Raw genomic sequence first — 12,776 nt, forward strand, 5'->3', positions numbered from 1 at the left:
TCAATTTGTTCTGTCTTAAGGTTATTTTCATGCTGGGGCCATTTTAGTTAAAAAAAATGAACTGCTTAGTTAAATAAAATGTTTATTTAGTTACATAAATATTAAAAATTAATATCAAAAAATAATATTTAATAAATATTTAGTTAAATAAAACGCAAACTGCTTCAGTTTACACCCCAGCTTCCTCAGCAGCAAGGAAGTTCTGCAGTTCCCTCTTACTCTTCTATATCTTTTCTCCCTATACAGACACAACAAAACAAAAGCATAAAGAGAATTTAATATTAAAAACAGTCTTCTACAGTTCTTTAAAGCATTTCCCTAATTTTCATCTGAAAGATTTCTCTAAGCCCCCCTTCAGTCCTGATTAATTTTTTGACTCTCCCTAAATGCCTTTTAAAAAGGAGACTTTTATAGATTTCTTACTAAAAAATCCATTTTGGTTTGTACAAATGTACATATATTAAAGAAAATATAGATTTTAAATGATTCCCCATCAAATACTAATTCTTCAAAAACATCATAAATAATGCACAACATATCTTAATCCTGTTGTTCCTTGGAGACTACTGAATTTAGTATGTGAGATATTATCTGTGCCACATTGATCTGAATCTACCTTTTCCAGAACTGGCAGCCAAGATACCACAAGATGTAAGTTCTTCAAACAGAGCCAGTCTCCACTGCGGGCACATTCTTTCAGCATTTGAACCGCTAAATCAGCTTGACCTTGACCCATGGCAATCTGCAAAACAAAAACAAATTAAAAAACTAAAAAAAAAAATTCTGATAACATGTTGTCACATAAGACTTTCAATTATCCTGCCATACCTACAGAACTAACTCAAGTACTGTAATAAGGCTTCTAACTTTTTACTAAGAAATATCGGACTCTGTTGCTGTTTCCAATTGTCTTGCTTTTGTCCTTACATCAATGGCAGATTTATAATATTCTTCTGTTTAGTAGAGATATTATCATTACAAGTTTTCAAGTTACAGAATGAAGAATTATTCAACAGTGTTTTTGTTCCTCATCTCACTATTTCCTGCACTTCTTACTCTGAAACATGGGCCTTTAAAAATAAATAATTTTTTATGACTGTTCTTGAACTGCTTGAGGGATTAAACATTAACAATACCACTTCTTTGAATTTATTTTCTCTTTTAAAAAACTTTCTCTAACGTTGCATATATTTGGCTCTCAAGCTACTTGGTCTATTGAACTGTGTAATTTTCCAAGCCCTTCATCATCTAGAAAATCCTAATATGTTGTTGGGTCTCAAGACTCTACACTTCACCCTCTGTTTTTCTATTCATTTTTAGAGAGAGGAGGCAAAAAGAGGGGGGAGAGAGAGAACATGAGAGGGAGTGGGGAGAAAAAGAGGAGAGGGGAGAGGAAGGGGAAAGGCGAACCTGATCTCACTGGACTTCCACTCCAGCACTTCTGATCCCTATCATCTATCTGCACATAGTATACTGACGCAGTATGACAGATCACGTTATAAAACAGAAACTTCCAAGCAGAAGCCAAAGACCCCAGAAAATGGCTTCAGTGTGTAAGACGTCTGTATCTGAATGGACAGGTGACCACCTGGCGGCTCAGGCAGTAAAGAACCTGCCTGCAGTGCACGAGGCCCGGGTTCATCCCTGGGTCGGGAAGGCCCCTGGAGGAGGAAAGGGCAACCCACGCCAGCATCCTTGCCTGGAAATCCATGGACAGAGGGGCCTGGCTCCTCCAGCGCAAGGGGTCACAGAGGTGGACACGACTGAGCGACTAGCACTAAGTCTAAGATTCTATAAAAAGTTTTAGTCAAGAATCTAAATGGTTACACGTTTAAACTCCTTGATATGTTTTTTGACGGATAATTTATGTAATATTTATGTATCAGTACAGCTGTGTCTGTCTTTGTATATATGACATATATACCTGTATTGAGAGCCCTAGCTCAAATATTTTATTGAGTACGTGGTCAAAACACTTTGAAGAGAATTGTTACAGATTACTTCAAACCACAGTGATTTCTCTTTTCATAAAGAATACAAGACAGCCTTTCATTGTTTCTTAGATGACTTTCTTAAGTATTGATTTTGTTTCTCAATTAGACTATAAAGTCTTAGTGGGAACCATGTGTCTTAAGCAGGTAACAAACCATGTAATAAATACTAATATATATTTCTTTTTAATTTTCAAGATCTAACCCAGAACTAAGCAAATAGAAGGGATAAAACAAACACTGGTTGAAATATTTAGAGGCACATATTAGTTTGCCATTATTAAAATACAAAAATCCCCAAACGGAAGGCATGTACAAGAAAATCAGAGGGAAAAAAAAAAATGTTGCTGAACTGAAATGGTAGCTAAAAACAGGAACTCGAAATTTTCTATAAGGCATAAACTGTGTGAGAACAGCTTAAAGGTTCATGAAATCTTAGAAGAAAAAACATTTACTATAAGAAAAAAACATTTAAAAAGCACAACAGGAAACTGTCAGGAAGATGGTTAACCCCCATACATAAAAAGGGGGTTATGTAACCCCCTTACATAAAAAAGTAAGACACATCAGAGTTTCTTGAAATAAAAATTTTTTTTACATTAACAATATATTATTATTCTTAGCATATATATTCAGCATAAGAACAAAACTTTTAAAGTAACAGATTTATGAATATCTATATCTGTATTTAAAGGTTTTACAGTATTGAAAAATTGTGCAACACAAAACTCTAGAAATTTACATAGTTCAACTTACAATGAGTGTAAGTGCCAAACTCAGAGCTAAGAGATACAGCCTGTAGAACAGAGCTCCCTTTCCCCAAGACATCTCACTGACAACTCAATGCTGTCCTGATGTATGAATACACTATAACCAGGACTGAAGGAAACTCCCTAGAGTTAGTGCAACGCCTAAGTGCAACTCAGCCAAACTCTCTGCTATTTTGCTATTTTCTACTTAACATTTCTCATAACATTCTCTCTTTTCAATTTTTGGTTTCTTTTAAAGTAGTTTGCTTTGTTAATCATTATTAATTATTTTCCCAATGAAAAAGATTTATATTTTGATGTCAAAAATTGAGGGTAAATTAATACACTTTAAAATGTGTATACAAACTGAACTGAAAAAAGGTGCTAATCTGAATAAACTAAAACTCAGAAATTTAGCTCAGGACAAAAAGACATTATATTAGGCAAGTTTATTATCTTATCGGACTTGTGGAGTTGAGAATCCCACTAATCTATTGCTCTACGGTGATACTACAGGGCTGTTCTTTCTAGGGGCTGTAGGAGAGACTCCTGTTATCTTTTCTACCTTCTACACTGCTTTGCTTGTGGCCCCTTCTACGTCTTCAAAGCCAGCAGCATAGCAGCTCCTTACCTCTTTGACCTATGCCTCATCACATCTGCCTCTTCCACCTTCATTCTGCCTCTTCTACCCCCTTCTTAAAAGCACCTTTATGATTATATTAGGCTCAACCGAATAATCTCAGATAACCTCTCCATCTCAAAATGCTTAACTTAATTATATTTGCAAAGTTCTTTCTTCCATGTAAAGTAACAAATTCATGGGTTCTGGAGATCAGAATGTGGCCAGTTTTCAGGGACATTAGTTGCCCTACCATATAAACAAAAAACTGTTTTACTAATACAGTCAAGTATTCCAGTATTCTTGTCTGGAAAATTCCATGGACAGAGGAGCCTGGCAGGCTACAGTCCATGGGGTTTGTAGCCACAAAGAGGAGGACACAACTGATCCACTGAAAGCACACACAAAGACACACACACACACACACACACACACACACACACACAGCAGGAAGATCAATAGCTGGAACAGAAACAGCAGAGTAATGTGCACTGACCTGGTGATAACACTCCCCACTTCTCTCAGCATTTGCAAGCTCTTGGAGTTCCTGAGAAGGATCAGCACCCGGGGAAATGATTATCAAGATGGGTTCAATTTCTAGCGTCTCTTTGTACAAACGTTTGAGATTTAGAGGAGGTGGGGACAGCTCTTTTAGTCCTAAAAGATATATTAAATGCATTAAAAAAAAAAAGCACTGTGAACCACAAGAAGTTTATTAAGACTAATTACATGAAACAGAATAACTAGGTGAACTACAATCCCATACATATTAAAGTTTTTTTACTCTAAAATCATTCACGGACTAGTAAGAACATTTACTGAATGCTTAAAGTGTCAGGCATTTATCTCAATGCTCAATATCTATGATATCATCTAATCCTAATAACAACGCTGCTGCTGCTGCTAAGTCAATTCAGTCATGTCCAACTCTGTGCGACCCCATAGACAGTAGCCCACCAGGCTCCCCCGTCCCTGGGATTCTCCAGGCAAGAACACTGGAGTGGGTTGCCATTTCCTTCTCCAATGCATGAAAGTAAAAAGTTGAAAGCAAAGTCGCTCAGTCGTGTCCGACCCTTAGAGACCCCATGGACAGCAGCCCACCAAGCTCCTCCATCCATGGGATTTTCCAGGCAAGAGTACTAGAGTGGGGTGCCATTGCCTTCTCCGAATAACGATGCTAAGGAGTAGGAACTCTAATTACCACATTCAACAGATGAAGAAGCACACAATCAGCATTGTGTTAATATATAATTCTCTCCCTATAAGAGAAGACTGAACCCAACAATCTTTCCATACAGGTTTTCATTCATTTATATGATAACTGAGTGCCTACTCTGTGCCACAGATTTGGGGAATCAGATTTCCACAAGATCTGGTAAACAATATCACCGTCATGATAAAGGATAAAAAAAATTATTTTTTATGTCCATGCATTAAGAGGGAAGAAAAGGTTGCTTAGTCTGGAGACAGAAACATATAGATTTCAGTTTATGCTCATTAGCTAAGAGACGCTATGCAAATCACTAAAATGTATTATGCCTTGATTTCCTCAATTGTAAAACAGGGATATAACAATTCATAGGTCATTTGGAGGTAAAATACGATACAAAATAAAAACAGATCCCATTTATTCATCATCTACTCTATACTAAGCATACTCAAGGAAACTGAATGCCTTCCCAAAGACCACCCAGTTGCTAACTAACTGTATTCAAGATAATTCATCTGTTCTTTTTTCTGTTCTGAAGCTCTTCAAAAAATATAAAGTCCCATACACATACTATTTCTGCTAAAATTTTAACGTTTCCATTACTGTATTTAGTAAAAACCAAGCTAAAGATGACCAACTTTAAATAAAAATAAAAAATATACATGTCTGAACTGAGCTAAAAAGACTATGACACAGAGTTTAAAAACACAGGATTAGAATGTAACAGAATGAGTACAGAGAAAGGAAGGCTTCCTTGTACCTTCTACTATAGAAAGGAATAGATAATATTGCACCTCAGAAATCCTAAATAGAGCAAGAAGAGATATTCTTAAGGACTTCTGTAATGATCACTTTAAAATACGAATTTGATGCCACAAAAATGGGCTAAAACAGGCATTTCTAGATGACCATCTTGAAAAAACAAATTTCACACCTGAACTACTCCCCTCTAGTCTTCACAACAGCAACCAATAATATTAAGAAAGGATTCTCAAAGGCATAAATATTCCTAATACTAGGTGAAATTTACCCTAAAAATGGGTCAATTACTTCTAGAGGTATATTTTATGAATTTTGCTTTTAACTAAACTTAAATTGGTAACACTCATACTTCCTAACAGAAAAGAATTCTTATACTTGTAGCAATGTAATAAGCATTTTTATCTATTCAAATATTCCTTTACTTATTCATAAACTCTCATTAGCACTCTAGGCCAACCAAGTGTATCGTGATATGATAAAATGCATCAAAAGTCTTTAAAATGCACACTGACTTTGACTCAGAAATTTAAGTTACACTTAAGTTACAAAATTATTCAGAATATGAATGTAGACATATGCAAAAGAATTTTCATTTTAGCTGTTAATTTTAGTTTTAAAACCTGGGAGCAATAAATTATTTAAAAAAAAACAGTAGTGTTATACCACAGAGTGATATAACAGAAGTTACAAAAATGGTGAAGTAAAAGAAAATTTACTTAAAGACAAATTAGCACTGTTTGAAGAGAGCATCCTAGGATGCTCTCAATCCATTTCAAGTTGCTTTCTGCAACTTCCTTGATGGTACAGTGGATAAGAATCCACCTGCCAGTGCAGGGGAAAGGGGTTCAATACATGGTTTGGGAAGATAACACACGCCTCAGGGCAACTAAGCCCATACACCACAACTACTGAAGCCCGTGGGCCTGGAGCCAGAGCTCCGCAACAAAACCACGCACCGCGATGAAGAGCGGTCCCCACTCACTGCAACTAGAGAAAGCCCTCACACAGCAGTGAGGACCCAACGCAGCCAAAATAAATGAATTCAGTCAGTTCAGTTCAGTCGCTCAGCCGTGTCCAACTCTTTGCAACCCCATGAACCACAGAGTGCCAGGCTTCCGTGTCCATCACCAACTCCTGGAGTTTACTGAAACTCACGTCCATTCAGTCGGTAATGCCATTCAACCATCTCATCCTCTGCCATCTCCTTCTGCTCCCGCCTTCAGTCTTTCCCAGTATCAGGGTCTTTTCCAATCAGTCAGTTCTTTGCATCAGGTGGCCAAAGTATTGGAGTTTCAGCTTCAGCATCAGTCCTTCCATTGAATATTCAGGACTGATTTCCTTAAGGATGGACTGGTTGGATCTCCTTGCAGTCCAAGGGACTCTCAAGAGTCTTCTCCAACACCACAGTTTAAAAGCATCAATTCCTCAGTGCTCAGCTTTCTTTATAGTCCCAACTCTCACATCCATACATGACTACTGGAAAAACCACAGCTTTGACTAGATGGACCTTTGTTGGCAAAGTAATGTCTCTGCTTTTTAATATGCTGTCTAGGTTGGTCATGGCTTTTTTTCCAAGGAGCAAGAGTCTTTTTTAATTTCATGGCTGCAGTCACCATTTGCAGTTTTTTGGAGTCCAAGAAAACATGGTCCCTCACTGTTTCCATTATTTCTCCATCTACTTGCCATGAAGCCATAGGACCAGATGCCATGATCTCCATCTTTTGAATGCGGACTTTTAAGTCAGCTTTTTCAGTCTCCTCTTTCACTTTCTTCAAGAGTCTCTTCAGTTCTTCTTCACTTTCTGCCATAAGGGTGCTGTCATCTGCATATGTGAGGTTACTGATATTTCTCCCAGCATTCTTGATTCCAGCTTGTGCTTCTTCCAGCCCAGCATTTCACATGATGTACTCTGCATATAAGTTCAACAAGCAGAGTGACAGTATACAGCCTTGATGTACTCCTTCACCAATTTGGTATCAGTCCATTGTTCCATGTCCGGTTCTAACTGTTGCTTCTTGACTTGCATACAGATTTCTCAGGAGGTAGGTAAAGTGGTCTGTATCCCTCTCTCTTAAAGAATTTTCCACAGTTTGCTGTGATCCACACAGTCAAAGGCTTTAGCATAGTCAATAAAGCAAAAGTAGATGTTTGGATTTATCTTGCTTTTTCTATACCAACGGATGTTGGCAATCTGATCTCTGGGTCCTGTGCCTTTTCTAAATCCAGCTTGAATATCTGGAAGTTCTCGGTTCACATACTGTTGAAGCCTGACTTGAAGAATTTTGAGCATTACTTTACTAGCGTGTGAGATGAGTGCAACTGTGCGGTAGTTCGAACATTCTTTGCCATTGCCTTTCTTTGGGGTTGGAATGAAAACTGACGTTTTCCAGTCCTGGGGCCACTGTGGAGTTTTCCAAATTTGCTGGCATATTGAGTGCAGCACTTTCACAGCATCATCTTCCAGGATTTGAAATAGCTCAGCTGGAATTCCATCACCTCCACTACCTTTGTTCATAGTGATGCTTCCTAAGGCCCACTTGACTTTGCATACCAGGATGTCTGGCTTTAGGTGACTGATCAGACCATTGTGGTTATCTGGGTCATCAAGATCTTTTTTGGATAGTTCTTCTGTTTATTCTTGCCACCTCTCCTTAATATCTTCTGCTTCTATTAGGGCCATACGGTTTTTGTCCTTTATTGTGCCCATCTTTGCATGAAAAGTTCCTTTGGTATGTCTAATTTTCTTGAAGTGATCTCTGGTCTTTCTCATTCTGTTGTCTTCCTCTATTTCTTAGCACTGATCATTGAGGAAGGCTTTCTTCTCTCTCCTTGCTGTTCTTTGGAACTCTGCATCCAGATGGGTAATTTACTGCAGTTTCTAAATCAGCATTTGCTGCTGTACTCTGCACATTTGTGTTCTAAGGTTAGCCTCTTTACTTAAAGTTCATTAACCGTTCTCTGCTAGCTTCACACTGTTCTCCTGCATCATCCTCATCTCTCTCGGCCTTCACGGAATTGAAGAGAGTTAGGGTGTCTCTTCAGATTGTTGCTGTTTAGTCACCAAGTTGTGTGGGACTCACTGTGACCCCACGGACCACAGTCAGCCAGGCTGTCCCTGGGATTTCCCAGACAGGAATACTGGAGTGGGCTGCATTTCCTTCCCGACCCAGAGACTGAACTCAAGTCTCCTGCACTGGCAGATGGGTACTTGACTCATGAGCCACCAGAGAAGCCCTCTCCTGTTTAGGTTTCAGTTTAAGAGAATGTTGTGGCTGATCTGGTCTATAAAGACCTTTAAAACTCCCTCCATATCAGTAATAAGACTGTCTCACTTTCTTATCAACCACGTGTCCACTGGAGTAGCACTTTTTAAAAACCTCTTCCTTGGTATTGGGGTATCGCTGACTAGCCGTACTGTGACAATTTCCAGTGAACAGTGAAGGGACTCAGTCACACACACACACATCATTCGCCCCCAAGCCCCTACGCCATCCAGTCTGCCACGTGACAGTGGGCAGAGCTGCACGTGCTGTACAGTATGTCTCTGCTGGTGACTCATCTTATACACAGCATCTGCACATGGCAACACCAAAGTCCCTAATTAGCCATTCCTCCGGCAACCATGAGTTCGTTCTCCAAGTCTGTGAGTTGGAGGAGCACTTTTAATTTCCTTCAAGACCTGTTCCTCTGTAATCACAACTTGGCTAACCATTTGGCACAAGAAACCTAGCTTTCAGCCTGTCTCAGCTTTGGACATGACTTCCTCACTAAGCTTAAGGAGAGACGTGTGACCCTTTGCCTTGAGGCCGTTTTAGTGTTATTAACTGAACTAATTTAAATTTGTTGTCTCGGGGAACAGGGAGGCCAGAGGAGAGGGGGAAAATCAGGAGAGAGCCGGGCATCAGAGCAGTCAGAACACACGACAGTTATCACTTAAGTTCAACGGCTCGTGTGAGAGTTATTTGGCACCTCAAAAATAATTATAAGACTAACAGCAAAAAATCACTGACCACAGATTACTATACCAAAGAATAATGAAGCTTGAAATATTGTGAGAGTTACTAAAATGTAACACAGAGACACAAGTGGAACAAATGTTGTTTGAAAAATGGTGCCAAAAAACTTGCTTGACACAAGACTGCCACAACCTTCAACTTGTAAAAACTATAGTATTTGCATGCATGCACGCTCAGTGGCTTCAGTTGTGTCTGACTCTTTGTGACCCTATGGACTGTAGCCCACCAGGCTCCAGGGAAGAATACTGGAGTGGGCTGCCGCACCCTCCTTCGGGGGATTTTCCCTACCCAGGGATTGAACCCAAGTTTCTGACATCTCCCGCACTGGCAGGTGGGTTCTTTAACAGTAGCACCATCTGAGAAGCCCAAGTGCAATAGAACAAGGTATGCCTGTAGGGGGCTTCCCAGGTGGCACTAGGCGTAAAGAATTTGCCTGCCAATACAGGTAGACATAAGAGACAAGAGTTCAAACCCTGGGTCAGGAAGATCCTCTGCAGGCGGGCATGGCAACCCACGCCAGGTTTCTTGCCTGGAGAATCCTATGGACAGAGGAGCCTAGTGGGCTACAGTCCACAGGGTGGCGGAGAGTCAAACACAACCGAAGTGACAGAGCACGCATGTACGCATGCCCGTACTGACTGAAATATGTGTTTTATTTGGAAAATACATGAAATATAGAAATTATCTTTAAAAAGTGAAAATAGTTCTCATTATCATTTCTTTCTTTAACAAATACAACTTTAAACTCCATAAGGCAGGAATTGTATCTGTTTTTCTCACCATTTGGAATCCAGAGCCAAGTATAAATGCAATTATTATTTCTAATGTTAAAGATAAATATATGTGCATTAATTTATTTTATACAATGAATTGTCAAAAAACTGGAACATCTTAAATTAGACGAAAAACTCATGAGAAATATTTTACCATTTAAGATAACACAGGTGACACTCTTATTACTGGGAATTGCATGTTAGCCACTCCACCCAATAAAACTCCAATGAAAACCACATGGCATTTCATATGAACTTAGTTTTATTAATTGGGTTTTAATAACCCAATTAATTTTGACTCATGATAGCATTTGAACTGTCAGTGTCAATCATTCAAAACTATTCAGTAATGGTAAAGAGCCAAAAATGTTCATTGCATTGTGAATTTTCATAGTTTAGAACTAGCTGTAAATCATTGGGATCTTATATTTTGACCTTGACAGTTAAAATATACAAATTCTTCCAAAAGAAAAAAGGAACTAAAAGTAAGTCAAAGAAATCACTTTAACCTTCATTGTATTTTATTTACTGAGATAAAATATTAAGATATTAAAAAAGAAATTACTCCTGTAATTTTCAGGTACAGGTAAAGAAAGAGTAAAGTAAGTAAAGAGTAAAGAAAGCAGCAAGTTAATATCAAACTATTATAAGTAGTAAGTATAACTGATTCACTCTTTCTCATTCATCTCATTCTCCCTAAAAGACAAAAAAATTACTCTTCCTTTAATAGAGGGAAAAGACAACTAAAAAATGTAACATAAATATCAATAAAAAGAAGGAAAATCATCAACCACTATCTAGCCTAATACACATCAACCAATTAAATAGGAAGACAATCTTTAGAAATGGAATAATACTCAAGCCAGGAAACAAACAAAAAATGTCATACATTTTGTGGCAGTAAAATTACAAAAATATTCAGGATTCTACCCTCAGTTGTTCAATCAAACACTAACCTAGGTACTCCTGTCAAAGGATTTTGCAGATGTAACTAAGGTTATGGATCTTAAAATAAGATTATCCTGGATTAGCCAAGGGTGCCAATTTAATCATTTAAGCCTTGGAAAGCAGAAAACTTTCTCCAGCTTAAAGTCAAAGAGATGCAGCCTGAAGGAGGGGCAGGAAGCTGAGGGAGAGGGGCAGTCAGAGAGGTGAAGCTAAGAAATCAGTCTCCACCGCTGGCTATGAAGAAGGAAGGAGGGGCACAGAGTGAATCAAAGAACGCAAGAAGCTTCTAAAAACTGAGACAGGCTTCTACAACCTCCAAACAACAGAAAGAACCTTGGCTCTCCAACTGCATGGGGCAAATTCAGCTGAATGAGTTAGGAAATGGATTCTTCCCAGAACTTCTCAGTAAGAGTCCAAGTGACCAATACCTGGATTTAACCCTGTGTGACTTGGATCAGAGAAACCAGGAGCGCCTACCAGACTTCTGACCTATACAGTTAGCAGATAAATGGGGGTTGCTCTAAGCTGCTAATTTGTGGCAATTTATTACCATAGCAATAGAAATGAACAAACATTTCCTAATGCCAGTGACTAAGAGAAGTAGACAAGTGTAAAATGAGGAAAAGTTTCAAGGCCCAAAAAGACTTTTTGATGAAGAAACTTTTACATCATCTGTGAACATATCTCTTTAATACCTCAATACAGACAGCATAATATTGTAATCAGAATAGTTATTAAATCAGAATTACAGAAGTTAGAATATCTGCACCTGGCAACTGCTATTTTTAAAAAGTAATGCAGTAGATTGTGCCAGTATACAAGGCTTGGTTTGTAGGATTATATTGAAGCTGGGAAGCCCTACATTAAAGCAGAATGCCTGAAAGTTTTAAGGATTGCTCTGCTAACTTAAATCCTCAAAGCAAAACTACTTTCATAAGCGCATCTTTATAAGTTACTATTTTAAAGTTTATAGATTATAAAGAGCATTGCTAAAACTTAGTAAAAAATTTTCCATATGAATGATGCTCGAGAAATTATACTTGAAATCAAATCTCTAAAATTTGATTAAAAAGATAAGTGCTTGTCATTTTCCAGCAGTATGAACTTTTAAAACTTATTCATGAAATAAAGTGCACCATTTTATATAAAAACTGCATTAATAAACCACTTGACCAAATAGTCACCCAGCCATACACCATTACATATATTTGCTTAGAAATAGAGTATAATTTTAGAAGTATATTAAACTTGCAAAGAATTTGAATATGTGAATATTATGAGGTTTTTCACTTCATGTCATTAAAACGTAAATATCATTTAACCTAGAGATGACATAGTACAATACAGAAGTACTCCAGAGGACAGACAGAGGGTCAAACGACAGATTCAGTGAGAAAGGTCACGTGCAGTGGGGCACAGAGAGGATATTTTCAATGACTAAACGGGCGAGGGAAGAAGAATCTACTGAGAACCTTTCTGCAATTGCCTCATTTTACTTAAACCTGTATTTCACTTACACGAACAGACAGAAAGTATATAAATGAGCAAGAAAATGTCAGTTAGTGTTAAGAAGTGGGTAAAGAATTAAAGCAGGTAGATGTGCTGGTATTGATTAGATGACCCAGAAAAGCCTCTCTGAAAATGTTAATATTTGAATGATACAGAGGAGACAACCATTTAAAAAGAAAGGAAAAAAAGCAGCAAGTAG

General features: G+C 38.1%; 1 protein-coding gene across 2 annotated transcripts in view; it reads right to left on the minus strand.

Moving 5' to 3' along the window:
• DYNC2H1 (dynein cytoplasmic 2 heavy chain 1) overlaps positions 1-12,776 on the minus strand; it is a 397,795-nt gene that overhangs the window by 166,840 nt on the left and 218,179 nt on the right. For both annotated transcript variants that reach the window (XM_070803297.1, XM_019975614.2), the window contains 2 exons: positions 3,856-4,016; positions 617-742 (listed from right to left, as the gene is read on the minus strand). In XM_070803297.1, the coding sequence (XP_070659398.1) occupies positions 617-742; positions 3,856-4,016 (287 nt within the window). The remainder of the gene's footprint in view (positions 1-616; positions 743-3,855; positions 4,017-12,776) is intronic.

The sequence above is a fragment of the Bos indicus genome, chromosome 15 (assembly GCF_029378745.1).
Source record: "Bos indicus isolate NIAB-ARS_2022 breed Sahiwal x Tharparkar chromosome 15, NIAB-ARS_B.indTharparkar_mat_pri_1.0, whole genome shotgun sequence".
Classification (NCBI taxonomy): Eukaryota; Metazoa; Chordata; class Mammalia; order Artiodactyla; family Bovidae; genus Bos; species Bos indicus.